The sequence below is a fragment of the Salvelinus alpinus genome, chromosome 10 (assembly GCF_045679555.1).
Source record: "Salvelinus alpinus chromosome 10, SLU_Salpinus.1, whole genome shotgun sequence".
Classification (NCBI taxonomy): domain Eukaryota; kingdom Metazoa; phylum Chordata; class Actinopteri; order Salmoniformes; family Salmonidae; genus Salvelinus; species Salvelinus alpinus.
In genome coordinates, this window is record NC_092095.1 from 73,114,701 (window position 1) to 73,137,614 (window position 22,914).

Genomic DNA, 22,914 nt, shown 5'->3' on the forward strand with positions numbered 1-22,914 from the left:
ATGGTGTTGGAGTGTGTAAATGGTGTTGGAGTGTGTAAATGGTGTTGGAGTGTGTAAATGGTGTTGGAGTGTGTAAATGGTGTTGGAGTGTGTAAATGGTGTTGGAGTGTTGGAGTGTGTAAATGGTGTTGGAGTGTGTAAATGGTGTTGGAGTGTGTAAATGGTGTTGGAGTGTGTAAATGGTGTTGGAGTGTGTAAATGGTGTTGGAGCCCCTGGATATCTGTAATATAAAAAATAAAACACAATTGTGTCGTCTGGTTCACTTAAAACCTCAAGGATCGTACTCCTTAAAAAAAAAACATTTTCACCTAAAATGACATACCCACATCTAACTGCCTGTAGCTCAGCACCTGAAGCAAAGACATGCATATTCTTGATACCTTTTGAAAGTTAAAAATTAGAGGTTTGTGGAAATGTGAAATTAATGTACAAAAATAACACGTTACATCTGGTAAAAGATCATACAAACAAAAAACGGTGTTTTTCTTTTTTTTATCATCTTTGAAAAGCAAGAGAAAGGCCATACTTTCAGATAGGATTCTAGATGTAATTTAGATTTTGGCCACCAGATGGCAGCAGTGTGTGCACAGTTTGACTGATGCAGTGAAGAATTACATTACTGGACTGTATCAAGTCTGCCAGGAGTTTGCCCAAATGTGCCGAATTGGTCATTTAATTTAAGGAATTTGAAATGATTCATACTTCTACTTTTGATACATAAGTATATTTACAACCAAATAATTTCAGCCTTTTACACAAGTAGTATTTTACTTGGTGACTTTCACTTGAGTTACTCTGCCACAATACGAGTGGTAAGGCTTCTCTCCTTTATGTTTACCTTGGTGTCTTTTTAACTGGCCCATTTGCGAGAAACTCTTTCCACAGTCAGAACAGGAGTAAGGCTTCACTCCTGTATGTATACGTTCATGTCTTTTTAAGTTGCCCAGTAGAGAGAAACTCTTTCCACAGTCAGAGCAGGAGTAAGGCTTCTCTCCTGTGTGTGTTCTCTGGTGGACTTTTAGATCAGTTGATGTAATGAAGCATTTCACACAGTCAGAGCAGGCATAAATATTCACTCCTGTATGTATATGTTCATGTCTTTTTAAGTGTCCCAGTTGAGAGAAAATCTTTCCACAGTCAGAGCAGGAGTAAGGCTTCTCACCTGTGTGTGTTCTCTGATGAACTTTTAGCTGAGCTGATGTTGAGAAACATTTGACACAGTCAGAGCAGGAGTAAGGCTTCTCTCCTGTGTGTATGAGTTCATGTTTTTTTAAGTGGCCCAGTCGAGAGAAACTCTTTCCACAGTCAGGGCAGGAGTAAGGCTTCTCTCCTGTATGTATAAGTTCATGTTTTTTTAAGAGGTCCAGTCGAGAAAAACTCTTCCCACAGTCAGAGCAGAAGCAAGGCTTCTCTCCTGTGTGTATATGTTCATGTCTTTTTAAGTGGCCCAGACGAGAGAAACTCACCCCACAATCAGAGCAGGAGAAAAGCTTCTCTCCCGTGTGTGTTCTCTGATGAACTTTTAGATGAGTTGATGTTGTGAAGCATTTTCCACAGTCAGCGCAGAAATAAAGATTGTTTCCTGTGTGTATTTTTAGCTTTGATAGAATTGGGAAAATCTCCTCACAATATGGGCAGTGGTGAGACCTCTTAGCTCTGTGATCTTCCTGCTGTTGCTCTCTGGATATAGAGAATGTCTCAACATGGTCTCCTGTGTGAACAATATCAGAAGAACCAGTCAATTGGTGTGATATACATGTCAATCACATTGATATTATGAAGCCCTTTTCACATCAGCAGTTGTCAAAGTGCTTTACAGAAACCCAGCCTAAAATCCCCAAAGATCAAGCAATGCAGAAGCACAGTGGTCAGGAAAAACTCCCTAGAAAGCAGGAACCTTGGAAGAAAGTTAGAGAGGAACCAGGCCCAAAGGGGTGGCCAGGCCTCTTCTGTCTGTACTGGGTGACATATGTATTCATACCAGTAGGCTGTACAATACAGGGGAATAAAATATTCTAAAAAGGGGCAAAAGTCATAAATGAGCCATATCATCCTCCACTCACTATCACAAGGGTTAGAAACTACACATATAACTTTAAAACACTGGCAGTTTGTCTACTTCACTTCTTTAGTCTACTATCTGATCACTCCAGATAGCCAGTGAATAAAACAAATGCAAACAATACTGGTGTCAAACCATGCAAGTGTCAGTAGCATGAAATAACATCTACCTTCTCATTGAAACAGTTCATCATGAAACAGTTCTACTGCAACTTTTCATACACAGTGGGAATTTGTAACGAACAACAAACTTAGTTAGATAGAACCTGCTCTTACCATGAGAAACAGATTTCCCAATCTTCTCCTCCTCTTCTTCATCTTTAATGTTGACATTCAGCTCCAGTGTTTGACTGCAGTCCTCCAGCTTCACTGATGCCATCTCTGGATCCTGCAGTGCAAACTGGGCTCCACTGTCACAATCAGGACCCAGTGACTGTAGGTTTGGACTCAGTGTGGAAAGAGAGAGGCAGGCTGGGTTTGTCCTCACTGTTGATGTTACCGGCCTCAGACTTAATTCTAATCCTGTAGTAACAATGAGAAACATAAAACGTTATTGTCTTGACAGTTCCGGCACTTTCTTTACTCTCTATTAAATATATTTCTTCTTGTTCAATTATCTAATTCAGTGCTTAACTTGGACTGAAATAGGTGCCGGTACTGTTTATATTTATGTGCAGGAGCTCCACAATACTGTTAAGCTAATATTCTATAAGAGGAACATGAGATCAAACAGTAGAAATTTGAGGTGACGGTACTCAGCTCCGGTGAGCTCCTGTCCAAGTCAAGCACTGATCTCATTTCAATAGATCTGGTAGCTAAGCATTGACAACAAAACATTAATTAAATAAAAAGTACACGCTTTAAAATTAGTGTACACAACGTAAGTGAACTTGATCTATAGTAGATTTCCCAAATTCACATAAATGCAGAAATGACAAATACTTTCAGTACAAGGTTATAGTATGTTTTAGGCAGCACTATGTACTATTTTCCTGAATAACTCTCTTCACTGTATTATTTCACATCAAAATCAAATAGTATTTCCGTTCACACCATAGTAACATTTATAGATACATATAGAAACAACTGAATGTGTCTGAATATTAGTTCACATGTAGAAAACTGATAATCATTACATTCAGCTTCAAAACAGTAGAGCAACTGTAAAATTGTGTCTCTGCACCAGCACTGGAGTCCGTTAACACAGACAGAGTGGGCACCGCCATTTTACCAGCTCGTGAAATTTACACAAAAACCAATAACATGCTAAACAAACTCAGAAATAAAAAATAAATAGATTTTTTATTAAACTACCATGAAGCAATTATGTACATCCATTCAGACAAACTCAAAGTTTCTAGCTGTGTGACTTAAAATAGTTTCACATTCACTTGGTTTGACGCAAAAATAACAAATCAAACATGTTAATACCTTAACGGATGTTACCTAGCATGGTATGACATGTTCTTCCGATAATAGGAAGTTTAAACCTACTATTACATACCTGTAGTAATAAATAGAAACGGACACAAGGGTTATCTTCTTGACATAACAGTTCTGCCGCTTCCTTTATACTGAAGAATGGTGCGTGCCTGTCTGGAACTTCCTGTTCCCCCACTACCACAGTGCATCAACAGATAGAACAATGAGACAGATATTTCACCAGAAGTATAAATGTGAAGTATTCGCTTAGTGTTTCCACTCACTACCAAATATGGTAGTGAGAGGAAGCCCACTGGCCGGCAGTGGGAGAAGATGGAACGAGATGGATTTTGACCGACATTCTGCAAATGTTGTAATCTATGAAACATCTGATCTTAATACAGTTTTCTGTTCCCAGAACTAAAATCTGTTGTGAACAGAGTGGACTAAGATTTGTAGATTTTACCCTATGCAAATTATTTAAAAAAAAATGTATAAGGTTGTTAGAAGGAACGCAAAGGCGAATTGAGTTATTGCACACGAGCACTTCACAGACGAGGCGTTCCCTACCAGAAAGTGTGCTAGAACGCACCAATAGGATCTTGCTAGCTCGTGCTTGGCTCTGCCCACTATGACTCATCTGGCTGTGGTCTATCTTGTTTAATTATAAAAAAATCTTCGGTGCAACCATCCGTGCATTCAGGGATTCTTGGGATGTCTCTACCCCATTATATGAGAAGGGCGGTGCTTAATTTGAGCCAGATCCTCTGGCACCTCTCTGGTTTGTAGTTTTTCGTTCCAGAACCCATTTTGCCAGGATCAGGATACCTCTTGTGGCGTGAAAAATAATTTATCCTGTTTGCAATGTAAAAATCCTAATAAAAGCAATCGGAGCTAAATGAGCTAAAACTAAAATGAGATTCACTTTCTATGATCTCTCTCCCTCTCTGTGCTGTTATAGACATGAACCGGCAACTCATCTCTCCAGCATTGCACTTCTTCATTTATCTCCTAATAGAATAATAGCTGTGGGAAGTGTGTTGCTGCAGCACTCTGCAGTCTGTTCAGAAAGAAATTAAATCATTCCCAATACTACACCAGGAGTATTTAGCTACAGAGGATCAATAGCTAATTTAAATAAAATAGCCCAGCTGTGGATTGTGTGTAGCCAAATCACAAGGCATGTCTACAGTCAGGAACATGTGGCAAATCTGTCAGTGAACAGCATGCAGCCAAAACAGGCCTTTAGCAATATTTCTAATACAATCGCTGGAAAACACAGGTTGTAAAGCAAATGGATCCTGCTGAAAAGAAAATACTAATCTGTCTGTATGTTACCAAGTTATCAACTTCCAAATAGGCCTATTGAGCGAACAGCATAGTTTTACAAAGTAAAGCAAGAGAGAGAAGCTTTTGGCCGGTGAGTGAGCTGCACATCATTGGGTGAGTCAGTGAAACTGGAAAGCTTGTTTAGGACTATAACTTCCTCCTCATATTGTACAATGTGTTTCTCCGCACACCTGGCCTAGGCTATTGATGGATTAGAGACAAGGTCGTTTATATTGATTTATTTTTATTGATGAAAAAAATTCTTCAAAAGTCTCCAGTCATCTAAAATTATGTAGAACCGCATGAAATCCGTTTATAAAAGGCCACATTTTTCCAGGACTCCAGGCTACAATAAATGTACTCCATGTGTGCAACTTCTGTAAGCGGCTCAACACCAATTCTCCCGAGTGGTGCAGCGGTCTAAGGCACTGCATCTCAGTGCAACAGGCGTCCCGACAGCCCCTGGTTCGAATCCAGTTTGTATCACATCTGGCCGTGATTGGCAGTCCCATAGGGCGGCGCACAATTGGCCCAGCATCGTCCAGGTTCGGTACGGGTAGGCCGTCATTGTAAATAAGAATTTGTTCTTAACTGACTTCCCTAGTTAAATAAAATAAAACAATTATATTATGCCAGTACGCAAAAGCCATGATAATGCATGCAATATCATACAGGTATTTTATTTAATGTGTTCTGGTACCTCGGAGACCCCCCCCCCCTCTTGGGTTCACTTCTGGTTCCAGCACCTCCCAATTTACAAATGAAGCACTGGAGAAGTGGGTAGCTGCTGCTGCCTCCTCCGGGACCCATCTCCTTTGCATAGAGTTCATCAGGCTGTTGATTGTGGCATCTGGAATGTTGTCCCACTGCTCTTCAATGGCTGTGCGAAATTCCTGGATATAGGAGGAAACTGGAACAAGCTGTCGTACACGTCGATCATACCATCCCGAACATGCTCAAAGGGTGACCTGTCTGGTGAGTATGCAGGCCATGGAATTGGGACATTTTCAATTGTGTACAGATCCTTGCGACATGGGGCTGCGCATTGTCATGCTGAAACATGAGGTGACGGCGGCAGATAAATGACAGGACAATGGGCCTCAGGATCGTGTCATGGTATCTGTGTGCATTCAAATTGCCATCGATAAATTGCAGTTGTCTGTAGCTTATGCCTGTCCATACCATAACCCCATCGCCTCCAAGGGGAACTCTGTTCACAACGTTGACATCAGGGATCCCCAATTGCTGCTGCCAGGGTACCTACTCAGCTACTCTTGTCCCCAGCACAAGGTGGACCTGTGTAATGATGATGATGCTGTTTAATCAGCTTCTTGATATGTCTCACCTGTCAGGTGGATGGATTATCTTAGCAAAGGAGAAATGCTCACTAACAGGGATGTAAACACATTTGTGCACAACATTTGAGACAAATAAGTTTGTGTATCGGTAACATGAAACATGGGCCCAACACTTTACATGTTGCGATTGTTTGTTAAGTGTATACAGTATTTATTTTAAAAATCATACAAACTGTCAATAACATAATTTTTATTAAACTAAATCAGCCTGCTATTCAGTTCTAATCAGGTTCCTACACAGGCTGAGAAGGATCCTGTAAGAGCGGAACATTATCTGGCGACAGTAGTTCTTGCCGTCTTGGAGGCTCAAAAACTTCTCAGCTGTAGATATGATGTCCAGCTTCCTGGACTTCATGTGCAGTACAATTCATAACTGTGGTTATAAATACTAAAATATCCATCTTCACAATAAGTGTATCCAGATCACCTGATTGACGTACAACATTTGCAACTGGTTGTGGTGCATCCACCATCATATCTTCTATAGAACTGGGGCCTCTTGCCCCTATAACTCTCTTCACCACCTCCACATAGGACATTTGCTGTACAGTCCTGATCCTTGACAGTCCTATGATCATGGTGAAAAACCTGATAAATTGCTGGCCTGGCGCATTAAGAGGTTAAATTCAGACCGAGCCATTAATGCAATTCATAATTAACAAGGACAATTATCAATGGATCCTGTAGAAATCTGATGCTATTTTCAATATGAAGGGAAATAAAGAGGCAAGTCCAGATGGGCTCCCATTAGATATTTAACGACAAACTTCTATGTCCACTTCTGGATATGTACAGTGTATTGGGGTATGATATGCTCTCCAGCTCAGATACAGACAATAAACATCCCCCTGAGATTGTTGCAATACAATTGGATAATGAGAACATGTATCACCCTTGTTAAGCCCCACAAATTTGATCCCAATACCTCAGACCTGTGTGTTAAATGTAACACACATTTAGGCACCTTGTATCATTGCTTGTGGGAATGTGCTGAGATACACTGGCTTCCTGTTAAGGCAAGGGCTGATTTCTAGGTTGTACTGCTAACCTACAAAGCATTACATGGGCTTGCTCCTACCTATCTTTCCGATTTGGTCCTGCCGTACATACCTACATGTACGCTACGGTCACAAGACGCAGGCCTCCTTACTGTCCCTAGAATTTCTAAGCAAACAGCTGGAGGCAGGGCTTTCTCCTATAGAGCTCCATTTTTATGGAATGGTCTGCCTACCCATGTGAGAGACGCAGACTCGGTCTCAACCTTTAAGTCTTTATAGAAGACTCATCTCTTCAGTAGGTCCTATGATTGAGTGTAGTCTGGCCCTGGAGTGTGAAGGTGAACGGAAAGGCACTGGAGCAACGAACCGCCCTTGCTGTCTTTGCCTGGCCGGTTCCCCTCTCTCCACTGGGATTCTCTGCCTCTAACCCTATTACAGTGTCCGAGTCACTGGCTTATTGGTGCTCTTCCATGCCGTCCCTAGGAGGGGTGCATCACTTGAGTGGGTTGAGTCACTGACATGATCTTCCTGTCTGGGTTGGCACCCCCCCTTGGGTTGTGCCGTGGCGGAGATCTTTGTGGGCTATACTCGGCCTTGTCTCAGAATGGTAAGTTGGTGATTGAAGATATCCCTCTAGTGGTGTGGGGGCTGTTCTTTGGCAAAGTGGGTGGGGTTATATCCTGCCTGTTTGGCCCTGTCCGGGGGTATCGTCGGATGGGGCAACAGTGTCTCCTGACCCCTCCTGTCTCAGCCTCCAGTATTTATGCTGCAGTAGTTTATGTGACGGGGGGCTAGGGTCAGTCTGTTATATCTGGAGTATTTCTCCTGTCTTATCCGGTGTCCTGTGTGAATGTAAGTATGCTCTCTCTAATTCTCTCTCTCTTTCTTTCTCAGCGAACCAGAGCCCTAGGACCATGCCTCAGGACTGCCTGGCCTGATGACTCCTTGCTATCCCCAGTCCCCCTGGCCGTGCTGCTGCTCCAGTTTCAACTGTTCTGCCTGCAGCTATGGAACCCTGACCTGTTCACCGGACGTACTACCAGTCCCAGACCTGCTGTTTTCAACTCTCTAGAGACAGCAGGAGCGGTAGAGATACTCTGAATGATCGGCTATGAAAAGCCAACTGACATTTACTCCTGAGGTGCTGACCTGTTGCACCCTCGACAACCACTGTGATTATTATTATTTGACCCTGTTGGTCATCTATGAACATTTGAACATCTTGGCCATGTTCTGTTATAATCTCCACCCGGCACAGCCAGAAGAGGACTGGCCACCCCTCATAGCCTGGTTCCTCTCTAGGTTTCTTCCTAGGTTCTGTCCTTTTTGGGAGTTTTTTCTAGCCACTGTGCTTCTACACCTGCATTGCTTGCTGTTTGGGGTTTTAGGCTGGGTTTCTGTAAAGCACTTTGTGACATCAGCTGATGAAAGAAGGGCTTTATAAATACATTTGATTTACAAACGTTTTGGAGCTCAGTACTGCGCTATATCTCTGAGATGACCTCTACCCCAATAGCACTAATCCCTAAACTATGCCTCCTAAATCTTTACCCAGAGAATCTCTTTACATAGGAGAGAAAAGAAAATGTTTGACCTCTGTCTATTACAAGCTAGACGTTCAATTGCTCTCCACTGGAAGTATGTCAGTCCCCCCTCACTTGGTCATTGGTTAAAATAATTAACGTCAAGCCTGGCTCTTGAAAAATGTACTTATATAGTGAAAAAGAAAGCCCCAGAGTTTCATAATATTTGGTATTCGTTTGGTGAGTTTTTGCAAACCGGTGATATTGTAGAAGCATTGGAACTGCAAATCTGTATATTCAAAGGAATGTATGTGAATATTGGCTATAGTCGAAGCGTAATCTACATTATCTACAACTGCATATTGTACTTTTTATTTATTTGTTTGGTTGTTATGTTCATCTATCCTCGTGTTGGGTATAAAAAAAGAGAATTGTTCTACCTGGAACTAATATATATATATATATATATATATATATATATATATATTATATATATATATATTAATATATATATATATACTGCTCAAAAAAATAAAGGGAACACTAAAATAACACATCCTAGATCTGAATGAATGAAATATTCTTATTAAATACTTTTTTCTAGTTGAATGTGTTGACAACAAAATCACACAAAAATTATCAATGGAAATCAAATTTATCAACCCATGGAGGTCTGGATTTGGAGTCACACTCAAAATTAAAGTGGAAAACCACACTACAGACTGATCCAACTTTGATGTAATGTCCTTAAAACAATTAAAACAAGTCAAAATGAGGCTCAGTAGTGTGTGTGGCCTCCACGTGCCTGTATGACCTCCTTACAACGCCTGGGCATGCTCCTGATGAGGTGGCGGATGGTCTCCTGAGGGATCTCCTCCCAGACCTAGACTTAAGCATCCGCCAACTCCTGGACAGTCTGTGGTGCAACGTGGCGTTGGTGGATGGAGCGAGACATGATATCCCAGATGTGCTCAATTGGATTCAGGTCTGGGGAACGGGCGGGCCAGTCCATAGCATCAATGCCTTCCTCTTGCAGGAACTGCTGACACACTCCAGCCACATGAGGTCTAGCATTGTCTTGCATTAGGAGGAACAAGGGGACCTCACAAGGGGTCTGAGGATCTCATCTCGGTACCTAATGGCAGTCAGGCTACCTCTGGCGAGCACATGGAGAGCTGTGCGGCCCCCCAAAGAAATGCCACCCCACACCATGACTGACCCACCGCCAAACCGGTCATGCTGGAGGATGTTGCAGGCAGCAGAACGTTCTCCACGGCGTCTCCAGACTCTGTCACGTCTGTCACATGTGCTCATGTGCTCAGTGTGAACCTGCTTTCATCTGTGAAGAGCACAGGGCGCCAGTGGCGAATTTGCCAATCTTGGTGTTCTCTGGCAAATGCCAAACGTCCTGCACGGTTTTGGGCTGTAAGCACAACCCCCACCTGTGGACGTCGGGCTCTCATACCACCCTCATGGAGTCATGCACATTTGTGGCCTGCTCCTGCTCCTCCTTGCACAAAGGCGGAGGTAGCGGTCCTGCTGCTGGGTTGTTGCCCTCCTACGGCCTCCACATCTCCTGATGTACTGGCCTGTCTCCTCCATGCTCTGGACACTACGCTGACAGACACAGCAAACCTTCTTGCCACAGCTCGCATTGATGTGCCATCCTGGATGAGCTGCACTACCTGAGCCACTTGTGTGGGTTGTAGACTCCGTCTCATGCTACCACTAGAGTGAAAGCACCGCCAGCATTCAAAAGTGACCAAAACATCAGCCAGGAAGCATAGGAACTGAGAAGTGGTCTGTGGTCACCACCTGCAGAACCACTCCTTTATTGGGGGTGTCTTGCTAATTGCCTATAATTTCCACCTGTTGTCTATTCCATTTGCACAACAGCATGTGAAATTTATTGTCAATCAGTGTTGCTTCCTAAGTGGCCAGTTTGATTTCACAGAAGTGTGATTGACTTGGAGTTACATTGTGTTGTTTAAGTGTTCCCTTTATTTTTTTGAGCAGTAATATATATATATATATATAAATAAATACAGATAGAATGATGGAGGCCACTGTGTTCTTGGGGATCTTCAACACTTCAAGAGTCCCATTGGGCTGCGCACAATTGGCCCAACATAGTCCGGGTTAGGGTTTGGCCGGGGTAGGCAGTCATTGTAAAAAATAATTTGTTCTTAACCGACTTGCCTAGTTAAATAAAATAAACACTGTAGAACTGTTTTGGTACCCTCCCCCAGATCTGTGCCTCGACATAATCCTTTCATGGTGCTCTACGGACAAATGTGTCTGAATAATTGTATACATGTAGAAAACCGATAATCATTACATTTAGCTTCAAAACAGTAGTACAACCGTAAAAATTGTCTAAACCCGCAGTGCCTGCACTGAAGTCTGTTGACGCAGACTGAGTGGACGCCGCCATTTTACCAGTTTGTGAATTTTTCCTTTCATGGAGATCTACAGACAATCCCGTCAACCTCATGGCTTGGTTTTTGCTCTGACATGCACTGTCAAATGTGTGACCTTATATAGACAGGTGTGTGCCTTTCCAAATCATGTCCAATCAATTGAATTTACCACAGGTTGACAACAATCAAGTTGTAGAAACATCTCAAGGATGACCAATGGAAACAGGATGCACCTGAGCTCAATGTTGAGTCTCATAGCAAAGGGTCTGAATACTTATGTAAATAAGGTATTTCAGTTTTTTTTTTTTATTATAAAATGTGAAAACATTTACAAAACTTGTGTTTGCTTTGTCATCATTGGGTATTGTGAGTAGATTGATGAGGAAAATTCTTTATTTAATCAATTTTAGAATCAGGCTGTAATGTAACAAAACGAGGAAAAAGTCAAGGGGTCTAAATACCTTCCGGATGGGAAAAAGGTATACCTAGTCAGTTGTACAACTGAATGCATTCAACTGAAATGTGTCTTCCACATTTAACCCAACCCCTCTGAATCAGAGCGGTGTGGGGGGCTGCTATAATCGACATCCACGTCTTCGGCACCCGGGGTTCAGTGGGTTAACTGCTATGCTCAAGGGTAGATTTACATTTCTTTTTTTACCTTGTCAGCTCAGGGATTCGATCCAGCAACCTTTCGGTTACTGGCCCAACGCTCTAACTACTAGGCTACCTGTAAGTATTAATATAAGTAGGCTGTGCAATGCAAAAGGGGAATACAACTATTCTAAAAGCATCTCAAGGTTCAATTCATAGAACTTTAAAACACTGGCAGTTCGTCTACTTCACCTCTTTAGTCTACTCTCTGATCACTCCAGATAGCCCAGTGAATAAAACAAATGCTGGCAATACTGGTGTCAAACCATGCAAGTGTCAGTAGCATGAACCATCTACCTTCTCATTGAAACAGTTCTACTTCAACTTTTCATGCACAGTGGGAAGTTGGAATGAACAACAAACTTAGTTAGAACCTGCTCTTACCATCATTAACAGATGTCCCAATCTTCTCCTCCTCTTTTTCATCTTTAATGTTGACATTCAGCTCCATTGTTTGACTGCAGTCTTCCAGCTTCACTGATGCCATCTCTGGATCCTGCGGTGCAAACTGGGCTCCACTGTCACAATCAGGACCCAGTGACTGTAGGTTTGGACTCAGTGTGGAAAGAGAGAGGCAGGCTGGGTTTGTCCTCTCTGTTGATGTTACCGGCCTCATACCTGAGTCGGCAAGTAGAAGAGAAACGGACACAAAAGTTATTGTCTTGACAGTTCTGGCACTTACTTTACTCTCTATTAAATATATGATATTTTTTCTTGCTCAATTATCTAATTCAGTGCTGGATTTTGACTGAAATAGTTGCCGATACTCATTTTGGGTGCTGGTACTGTTTATATTTAGGTGCAGGAGCTTCATAATACATTTGAGCTAATACTTAAGCTGTAGTAGATAAATGCATAAATGACTCAAAAACCATTTAGTGGAAGGTTACTTAGTTTTACTTTCCTTAATAACCTTGTATTCACTGCATTACTTCAAAAACACAACACAGTAGTGCAACCGTAAAACGTGTATAAGGAGAGTGGCTGTCCTCTGTTGATATTACCGGCCTCAGACTTAATCTGAGTCAGCCAGTAGTAATAAAGAGAAACGGACACAAAAGTTAGTCTTGACAGTTCTGGCACTTAATTTATTATCTAAAAATAAATACTGTTGAGCTAATATTCTATGAGAGGAACATGAGCTCAAACAGTAGAAATTTGAGGTGACAGTACTCAGCTTCGGTGAGCTCCTGTCCAAGTCTAGCGCTGATCTCATTTCAATAGATCTGGTAGCTAAGCATTGACAACAAAACATTAATTAATTCACATTAGACAAAGTATACACTTTAAATTAGACTACACAACTTAAACACACTTAATCTATAGTAGATATCCCCTATACACATAAATGCATAAATGACTCAAAAAACATTTAGTACAAGGTTGTAGTATGTTGTAGGCAGTACTATGTACCCCTAACCCCTACCTGTCCCAGACCTGCTGTTTTCAATTCTTAATGATCGGCTATGAAAAGCCAACTGACATTTATTCCTGATTATTATTTGACCATGCTTGTCATTTATGAACATTTTGAAAATCTTGGCTCTCTCTAATTCTCTCCTTCTCTCTCTCTTTCTCGGAGGACCTGAGCCCTGGGACCGTGCGTCGGGGCTGCCGGGCGTGATGGCTCTTTGCTGTTCCCAGTCCACCTGGCCTTGCTGCTATTCCAGTTTCAGCTGTTCTGCCTGCGGTTATGGAACCGCCACCTGTCCCGGACCTGCTATTTTCAACTCTTGATGATCGGCTATGAAAAGCCAACTGAAAATTATTCATGATTATTATTTGACCATGCTTGTCACTTATGAACATTTTGAACATCTTGGCATAGTTCTGTTATAATCTCCACCCAGCACAGCCAAAAGAGGACTGGCCACCCCTCATAGCCTGGTTCCTCTCTAGGTTTCTTCCTAGGTTTTGGCCTTTCTAGGGAGTTTTTCCTAGCCACCGTGCTTCTACACCTGCATTGCTTGCTGTTTGGGGTTTTAGGCTGGGTGTCTGTACAGCACTTCGAGATATTAGCTGATGTACGAAGGGCTATATAAAATAAACTTGATTTGATACTATGTACTATTTTCCTGAATAACCTTGTGTTCACTGTATTATTCCAATCAAAAACCAATAGTATTTCCGTTCACACCATAGTAACATGTATAGATAGACAGAAACAACTGAATGTCTCTGAATATTAGTTCACATGTAGAAAACTGATAATCATTACATTTAGCTCGAAAACAGTAGCGCAACCGTAAAATTGTCTTTCTCTCCTGCACCCTCACTGCCTGCACTGATGTGCGTTAATGCAGACCGAGGGGGAACCGCCATTTTACCACCTCGTGAATCTTACACAAAACCAAAAACGACACGTAAAACGAACTCAGAAATCTCAAATAAATTGATCCTTTATGAAATTACTTTGACAAAATGATATAACGTTACATCCACTCAGAGACTAACTTTAACCCAAAGTCTCTATGTGACTTGTAAACAAGAAATCACGTTCACTCACGCTGTTTTGACACCAAAATAGCACATAAATCCTTCACCAAACGTGATAATACCTTGACGTATTTGTTACCTAGCATGTTATGACATGTTCTTTCGATATTAGAACGTGCTATTACATACCAGTATTAATACATTTGAAAAGGACACAGAAGTTGTCGTCTCGACTGCACAATTCTGACCTATCCTTTATTCTGAAGAATGATGCGCGCCTGCGCGGAACGTCCTGTTCCCCCACTACCAGTTTCTAAACCCAGAGACGTAAAAACGCGAGACTTCAGAGAAGGCCTGCGAAGCAGACCAAGCTGTGTTTTGAGAAGTCAATGAGAGAAGTGAACAATTCTGATACTTTTGCAGCGGCTAATGGGGATCCTAATAAATACCCAAAATATTCTGTCGTCACACACTTGAAACATGGCCATTCTTTTATCAATTTCATAACTGTAGTGGTTTATACACAATAGCTCACACTGCATATCATATATATATCCTAGCATCACAGTTAGCCTAGTGGTTAGAGCGTTGGGCAAGTAGCTGAAAGGATTCTGGATCGAATCCCCGAGCTGACAAGGCAAATATCTGTTCGTCTGCCCCTGAACAATGCAGTTAACCCACTGTTCCTTAGTAGGCCGTAATTGAGATAAAGGTAACGTCATTGAGGTACTTTTTTAAAAATCGCATGAGTAGCCAGACCGATTCATTCACCAAAAGCCATTTAAATGCAAAAAATCTATAATTAATTGATTGTCACAGAAACGAAAATAGATATGGTTTATTCTATAAAAGTTTAGCATAAAATCTATCAAATATCACTTAAAACTGTATAAATCAATAACTAATTCACCGTTTGTCACAGAAACATCAAACTATGTATGATTCATTCTATAAATGTCTAGTATACTTTTACAACCTTTGCTTTGAGTAGAAATTCCCGTTTTGATTTCCGTTTTGATTTGATAGAAATACATAAAATCTCAAATATTGCATTTAAAGATGAAGAAATCATTAACTAATTCAGTGATTGTTTCTTGAAAAAAGTGAGAATATGCATTTATTTAAATTACCTTAAAATAAATGTTCATTTCAAGTGCAATTTGTTCTATATGAAGCTAGACAATGTTTACATAAAGTTGTACAATGTTTACAATCTTAAATTGTATGTCAAATCAATGTTTGCATTTTTTGTGCAACAGTTCCACATGTTAAAGTAGTTACAAAGCACAACAGTCATTCTTTCATACGTCTCTAATTTAACAGCAAAGAGGCCCCTTCCAATCATTTTCTGTTTTGGCTTTGTTGAAGTCCTTCTTTGTCATCCCCAGACAAGGTAAATGGAACCATCTCTGGCACACAAAGCATTCTATCTGCAGTATTAAAAACATAAAACAGGGTTATGTTTATTTACATGTAAATAACAGTTCTGGAATACCCAAATTCTGTTACAAGCTTTTGCAAATAGGAACATTTTCAAATTGAATTGGATTTTTGTTCAATTGCTAAATTGACTTTAAAGGACATTTGACCACAACCCTGGCAGAAGCACACATAACTGAGGTGCTAATCATCGTTGAGTATTCAGGCAATATAAATCGTATAGTAATAAAGGCATACATTTGCAAAAAAACGTATTTGTTGATAAAAAAGGTATCACATATCAATGTTGTAATATCAAACATTACTAGAATGGCATCTAATAGATTTGATATATTTCTATCAAATCAAAACTGGAATTTGTATTCAAAACAAAGGTTGTAAAAATATGCTAGACATTTATAGAATAAATCATATCTAGTTTGATGATTCTGTGACAAAAGGTTGAATTAGTTATTGATTTAAACAGCTTTACATTGCATTTAAGATTTTATATATTTCCATCAAATCAAAACTAGTTTTTTAAATTCAAAACAAAGGTTGTAAAAGTATGCTAGACATTTAAAGTATAAACCATATCTATTTTTATATGTCTGTGACAATCAATGAATTAGTTACAGATTTTTACAATTATTAATGGCTTTTTGCAAATGTCTGCTGATTGTCTGCTTAATGTCTACTTAATGTCCGAATGTGTGAATATAAAAGCAACTTTACCTCGGTAGTAGGCAGATTACCTTCTTCAAACAACGGTAAAACTGATTGACTTTCTTCCTTCTTTCCATCTACTACACGGTTTAGTGCTCCAACCACTCGTGGAATCTTCTGCTCAAGACGATGAACCTCAATATATAACAAAACCCCAGATATAACACCCTTTTATTGCTGCCCTGCTCCGAAAAACACAATGCTTTCTCCTTCTGTTCTTCTGAGACGCATGAAATCAAAACAAAACCACTACTGGTCACTCCGACTGACTACCTTTCCTAATGCCTCCTTCACCATCTTCCTGGCCTCAAATTATCTCCCCAAAATACATAATTGTTGATGAATCGCGCTCCAAACGAAATCGCTGTTCGTTTACAATATCACAACGGAATGTATTACAATGTATAACCGTCATGCCTCAAAACTGGGAGAAAGCAGCAAGTCATTCACCCGCAATTTGTTCAAGACGTAACACAACGACACATAATTGTAAGTGTCAAAATTTTTGAAAACATTTGTAATTTGATAAGGTTGCTATATTAATGATCAGTTTCCGTTAATGTCGCAAACTATTATTTCTCTAGGCCAACATAAGAAACTCTGCCTGGATACTTGCATGCTAGCTAACATTAACACTAACTTAGCTGCTCTAGCCTACTATGGTCATGTCCCTCCTGTGTATTGTATATTTTCGTAGCTGAATCAGAATTAGTTAGGTAACAGAGGAATAAGATGTTTTATTTACTTTATACTTGTCATTAGAATGTCTTCTTTTGGACTATACTGTTGGCAGTTGCATTTTCCTATCTCCTCTAGGGAAAAGTCACTTGGGGCCCAGAGAGGGGAGAGGTCAGGCTTGTCTTTTACATGTCTGGTAATAGGCAGAATATCAGAAAGGGAGAAGTCAGGTTTGAACATTGTCTTCATTATGAATATATCTGTGAAACCATGTGAAGGGCTCCACAATGTCTATACTCCAGTCACTCCCTCCTTTTCCCATTGGGGGGGAGGAGTATGGCAGTGCCTGGAAGCATTGTATTACCCCTCTGATGTTGCATGAATCTTGAGATAGTATATGACCTAGAGGCTCACTCCCCCCAGGGAGCTTGTCCAGGGGTGGGGTGTATTTGAGATGGGAGTATCTAAAGTAGACAATTGATATATGCCATTGGATGAGGTAATGTTTTGGTAATATGAAGTACCAAGAACGAGAAGTAGAACCTCGTCTAAGAGACCAAACTGAACGATAATTTATAGCTAATGCTATCTGGCTATGGGATAATCCTCTTTCAAGTAAAAGGCCCTTTGTGAAGTTCCTGAGATCTGTGGTTCGTCATGTGAGTTGAGAGGGGTGTATCTTGGCTATAAAAGATACAAAGTATTCTTTTGTAAGCACTCTCAGAGAATTCATTTATAGACACTGAATTGATTTGAGAGTCAAAGGGCTATGGTGAAACTCATAATTAAAGATGGAGTTTAAAATATAACTGACTTGTGTGTGGTTTGTAAACTCATAATTTAGTAATACAGGAAATTACCACGACAACATACAGTATTTAACTAAAAAACAGTTTATTTCATTTAATTATACACACGAGAAAAAAGTGGCTGCCCAGCATGAATTCATGTACAAACATAATTTTTCATTACATTCTTGTCATTTAGCAGATGTTTTTATCCAGAGAGACTTACAGGACAAATAAGAGTTAATTGGCTTGCTCAAGGGCACAATGACAGATGTCACCTAGTCGGCTCGGGATTCAAACCAGCGACCTTTCAGTTACTGGCCCAACACTCTTAACCGCTAGGCTACCTGCCGCCAGATCAATTAACTTCAATACAGTTATTCAAATACATTCATCATCAATGACTAAAATAATGAATCTAGTATTAAAAGACAAATTAATAAACACAAGTAGTCGATTCATAGCCTGTTTATCATTAAACAAAATTGTTTAGTAATATAAAATAATCCACCCAAACTAATGCTGAAAAGTGATCACCACAAAATCTTTATCTGATATACACTGAGTGCACAAAACATTAGGAACGCCTTCCTAATATTGAGTTATACCTCCTTTTGTCCTCAGAACAGCCTCAATTAGTCGGGGTATGGACTCTCCAAGGTGTTGAGAACGTTCCACATGGATGCTGGCCCATGTTGACTCCAATGCTTCCCACAATTGTGTCAAGTTGGCTGGGAGTGGATCTCTACTCCGAATAGCTTGATCCATCTCCTCCGACAGATGCACAATTGGATTGAGATCTGGTGACTTGGCAGGCCACTGCAGTAAGCTGAATTCCCTGTCATGTTCTTGGAATCAGTTCTGGACAAGCCTTGTGGCATAATCCTGCTGAAAAAAATATATTTGCAGATGGATACACTGCCACCATGAAGGGATGCACCTGATTGGCAATGATTTTTACACAAACGTTGCTCCACTTTTATCAAGGGGCCCAATATGTGGCATGAAAACACATCATCATACCACCACCACCAGCCTGCAATGTTGTACTCGTGGTTTCCTCCCATCAGCGTGAATCAGCAGGAATGGCGATTCATCAGACCAGGCAATGTTTTTAAAATTCTCCAGTGTTTTCATTCCTTAGCCCACTGCAACATCTTGTTTTCTACTGAAAGCTAATGGGGATCCAAAATAAATACAACAACTAGATCATTAAGGATCATAGTTTTCACCTGGGTTCAGCTGGTCAGTCTATGTCATGGAAAGAGCAGGTGTCCTTAATGTTTTGCAAAATCAGTGTATGTTGTGTCTACCAGCTCATTCCCACAGAAAACTGCAGAGGGAAGCAGTACCACCCAGTCACCCATCAGAAACCATTGTGAGACGCCTCACAGATGATATTCAACCCTAAAAGCAAATTCAAGGTAATCTCAATATCTTTACAGTAGAAGCTAACAAAACTCACCAAAACTGACAAGTGGCTAACATTCTATAACACTCCCTTTCCTCTGCATTGTTCTCTCACAGTGAGAAACTATAGGATTACAATAGTGTTCTACACTTTCTTCATTTGATCCAATTCAACATTGCCAATTATTTAATGACATGAGAATAAAGTGGAGTGTCTAATCCTAGCTGGTCTTGAGAAAACTGATGAGGTTTCTCTCCTTTATGTATACATTGGTGTCTTTTTAAATGGCCCAATCTGTAGAATCTCTTCCCACAGTCAGTGCAGTGATAAGGCTTCTCTCAAGTGTATATCCGTTGGTGTGTTTTTATTTTGCCCAATTGGGAAAAACTCTTGCCACATTGAGAGCAGAAGGCTTATCTCCTTTGTCTTTTCTCTAATGACCTTTAACCTCTCTGGGGTAGGTGGGACGCAATCGTCCCACCTGGCCAATAGCCAGGGAAAATACAGAGCGCCATATTCAAATAAAATGTTATAAAAATCTAACTTTCATTAAATCACACATGTAAGATACCAAATTAAAGCTACACTCGTTGTGAATCCACCCAACATGTCAGATTTCAAAAAGGCTTTTTGGCGAAAGCATAAGATGCTATTATCTGATGATAGCACAACAGTAAACAAAGAGTAGCATATTTCAACACTGCAGGCACGACACAAAACGCAGAAATAAAAATATAATTCATGCCTTACCTTCGACGAACTTCTTTTGTTGGCACTCCAATATGTCCCATAAACATCACAAATGGTCCTTTTGTTCGATTAATTCCGTCGATATATATCCAAAATGTCAATTTATTTGGCGCGTTTCATCCAGAAAAACAACGTTTCCAACTTGCGCAATGTCACTACAAAATATATCTAAAGTTCCATGTAAACTTTACCAAAACATTTCAAACTACTTTTGTAATACAACATTAGGTATTTTTAAACGTTAATAATCGATCAAATTGAAGACGGGATGATCTGTGTTCAATACAAAAAGAAAACAAACTGACGCAACTTTTCTGGTAATGTGCCTCTCTCAAACAATTTACTTCAAGTGACCCTCATTTAAGATGGCCGTACTTCTTCATTACACAAAGGAATAACCTCAACCAATTTCCAAAGACTGGTGACATCCAGTGGAAGCGGTAGGATTTACTTCAAGTGACCCTCATTTAAGATGGCCGTACTTCTTCATTACACAAAGGAATAACCTCAACCAATTTCCAAAGACTGGTGACATCCAGTGGAAGCGGTAGGAACTGCAAACAAGTCCCTTAGAAATCTGGTGTCCCAATGAAATCTCATTGAAAAGACAGTGACCTCAGAAAAAAAAAATCAGAATGGTTTGTCCTCAGGGGTTTTGCCTGCTACATAAGTTCTGTTATACTCACAGACATGATTCAAACAGTTTTAGAAACTTCAGAGAGTTTCCTAACCAAATCTAGTAATAATATGCATATCTTATATTCTGGGGATGAGTAGCAGGCAGTTGAATTTGGGCATGCTATTTATCCAAAAGTGAAAATGCTGCCCTCTACCCCGAAGAAGTTAAGCTCAGCTGGTGTTTAACATTTTCTATAGTCAGATCAGTGGTAAGGCTCCTCTCTTGTGTTTCCCTTGGTGTCTTTTTAAATGGCACATTCAAGAGAAACACTTTCCACAGTCAGAGCAGGAGTAAGGCTTCTCTCCAGTGTGTGTATATGTTCAGGTCATTTTAAGGTGTCCGGACGAGAGAAACTTGCCCCACAGTCAGAAAAGGAGTAAGGCTTCTCTCTTTTGTGTATACGTTCATGTTGTTTTAAGTTTCCCGGGTGAGAGACACTCTTTCCACAGTCAGAGCAGGAGTAAGGCTTCTTCCCTGTGTGTATACGTTCATGGTTTTTTAAGGTGTCCGGACGAGAGAAACTCGCCCCACAGTCATAGCAGGAGTAAGGCTTCTCTCCTGTGTGTATACGTTCATGTATTTGTAAGGTGCATGGTCGAGAGAAACTCTTTCCACAGTCAGAGCAGGAGTAAGGCTTCTCTCCTTTGTGTATACGTTCATGTTTTTTTAAGGTACCCAGTTCAGAGAAACTCTTTCCACAGTCAGAGCAGGAGTAAGGCTTCTCTCCTGTGTGTATACGTTCATGGTTTTTTAAGGAGCCCAGTCGAGAGAAACTCGCCCCACAGTCAGAGCAGGAGTAAGGCTTCTCTCCTGTGTGTATATGTTCATGACGTTTTAAGGTGTCCCGATATGAGAAACTTGCCCCGCAGTCAGAGCAGGAGTAAGGCTTTTCTCCTGTGTGTATACGTTCATGTTTTTTTAAGTGGCCCAGTTGAGAGAAACTCGCCCCACATTCAGAGCAGGAGTAAGGCTTCTCTCCTGTGTGTGCTCTCTGATGAACTTTTAGTGCAGTTGATGTTTTCAAGCATTTTCCACATTCAGAGCAGGAGTAAAGCTTTTCTCCTGTGTGTATTTTTAGGTGAATTTTTAGCTTTGATAGAAATGGGAAAATCTCCTCACAATGTGGGCAGTGGTGAGACCTCTTTGCTCTGTGTTCTTCCTGCTGTTGCTCTCTGGATGTAGAGAATGTCTCAACATGGTCTCCTGTGTGAACAATATCAGAACAATCAGTCAATTGGTGTGATATACATGACAATCAAATGTATTTTATGAAGCTCTTTTTACATAAGTTGTAACAAAGTCCTTTACAGAAACCAACCCGAAATCCCCAAAGAGCAAGCAATGCAGATGTAGAAGCACAGTGGCCACGAAAAACTCCCTAGAAAGCAGGAACCTTGGAAGAAACAGAGAGGAACCAGGCTCAAAGGGGTGGCCGGTCCTCTTCTGTCTGTACCGGGTGACATATGTATTCATATCAGTAGGCTGTACAATACAGGGGAATAAAACTATTCTAAAAGTGGGTAAGAGATGAAAGCTAAAAAGGGGCGTGTCATCCTCCACTCACTGTCACAAGGGTTAGTAACTACACAGACTCATTTCATATCATCCTCCACTCACTGTCACAAGAGTTAGTAACTACACAGACTCACTTCATAGAACTTTAAAACACTGGCAGTTTGTCTACTTCACTTCTTTAGTCTACTCTCTGATCACTCCAGATAGCTCAGTTAATAAAACAAATGCTGGCAATACTGGTGTCAAACCATGCAAGTCTCAGTAGCATGAAATAACATCTACCTTCTCATTGAAACAGTTCATCATGAAACAGTAACTTTTCATGCACAGTGGGAAGTTGGAATGAACAACAAACTTAGTTAGATAGAACCTGCTCTTACCATGAGAAACAGATTTTCCAATCTTCTCCTCCTCTTCTTCATCTTTAATGTTGACATTCAGCTCCAGTGTTTGACTGCAGTCTTCCAGTTTCACTGATGCCATCTCTGGATCCTGCAGTGCAAACTGGTCCCCACTGTCACAATCAGGACCCAGTGACTGTGGGTTTGGAACCAGTGTGGAAGGAGAGAGGCAGGCTGGGTTTGTCGTTACTGTTGATGTTACCGGCCTCAGACTTAATTCTAGTCCTGTAGTAACAATGAGAAACAGACACAAAAAGTTATTGTCTTGACAGTTCTGGCACTTTCTTTAGTCTCTAAAAATATATTATATGTTCAATTATCTAATTCAGTGCTTGACTTGGACTG

General features: G+C 40.6%; 3 protein-coding genes across 4 annotated transcripts in view; 1 reads left to right on the plus strand and 2 right to left on the minus strand.

Moving 5' to 3' along the window:
• LOC139533031 (zinc finger protein ZFP2-like) overlaps positions 1–22,914 on the minus strand; it is a 530,089-nt gene that overhangs the window by 306,835 nt on the left and 200,340 nt on the right. The window contains exon 4 of the mRNA XM_071331197.1: positions 22,549–22,794. Within this exon, the coding sequence (XP_071187298.1) occupies positions 22,549–22,794 (246 nt within the window). The remainder of the gene's footprint in view (positions 1–22,548; positions 22,795–22,914) is intronic.
• Positions 1–22,914, plus strand: part of LOC139533041 (zinc finger protein 271-like) — a 222,385-nt gene that overhangs the window by 91,664 nt on the left and 107,807 nt on the right. The gene's annotated exons all lie outside the window — the stretch shown is intronic.
• Positions 300–22,914, minus strand: part of LOC139533061 (zinc finger protein 135-like) — a 37,877-nt gene continuing 15,262 nt past the window's right edge. The window contains exons 2-4 of the mRNA XM_071331281.1: positions 12,151–12,384; positions 2,339–2,584; positions 300–1,712 (exon numbers count right to left, since the gene is read on the minus strand). Of these exons, the coding sequence (XP_071187382.1) occupies positions 769–1,712; positions 2,339–2,584; positions 12,151–12,382 (1,422 nt within the window). The 5' untranslated portion in view covers positions 12,383–12,384 and the 3' untranslated portion in view covers positions 300–768. The remainder of the gene's footprint in view (positions 1,713–2,338; positions 2,585–12,150; positions 12,385–22,914) is intronic.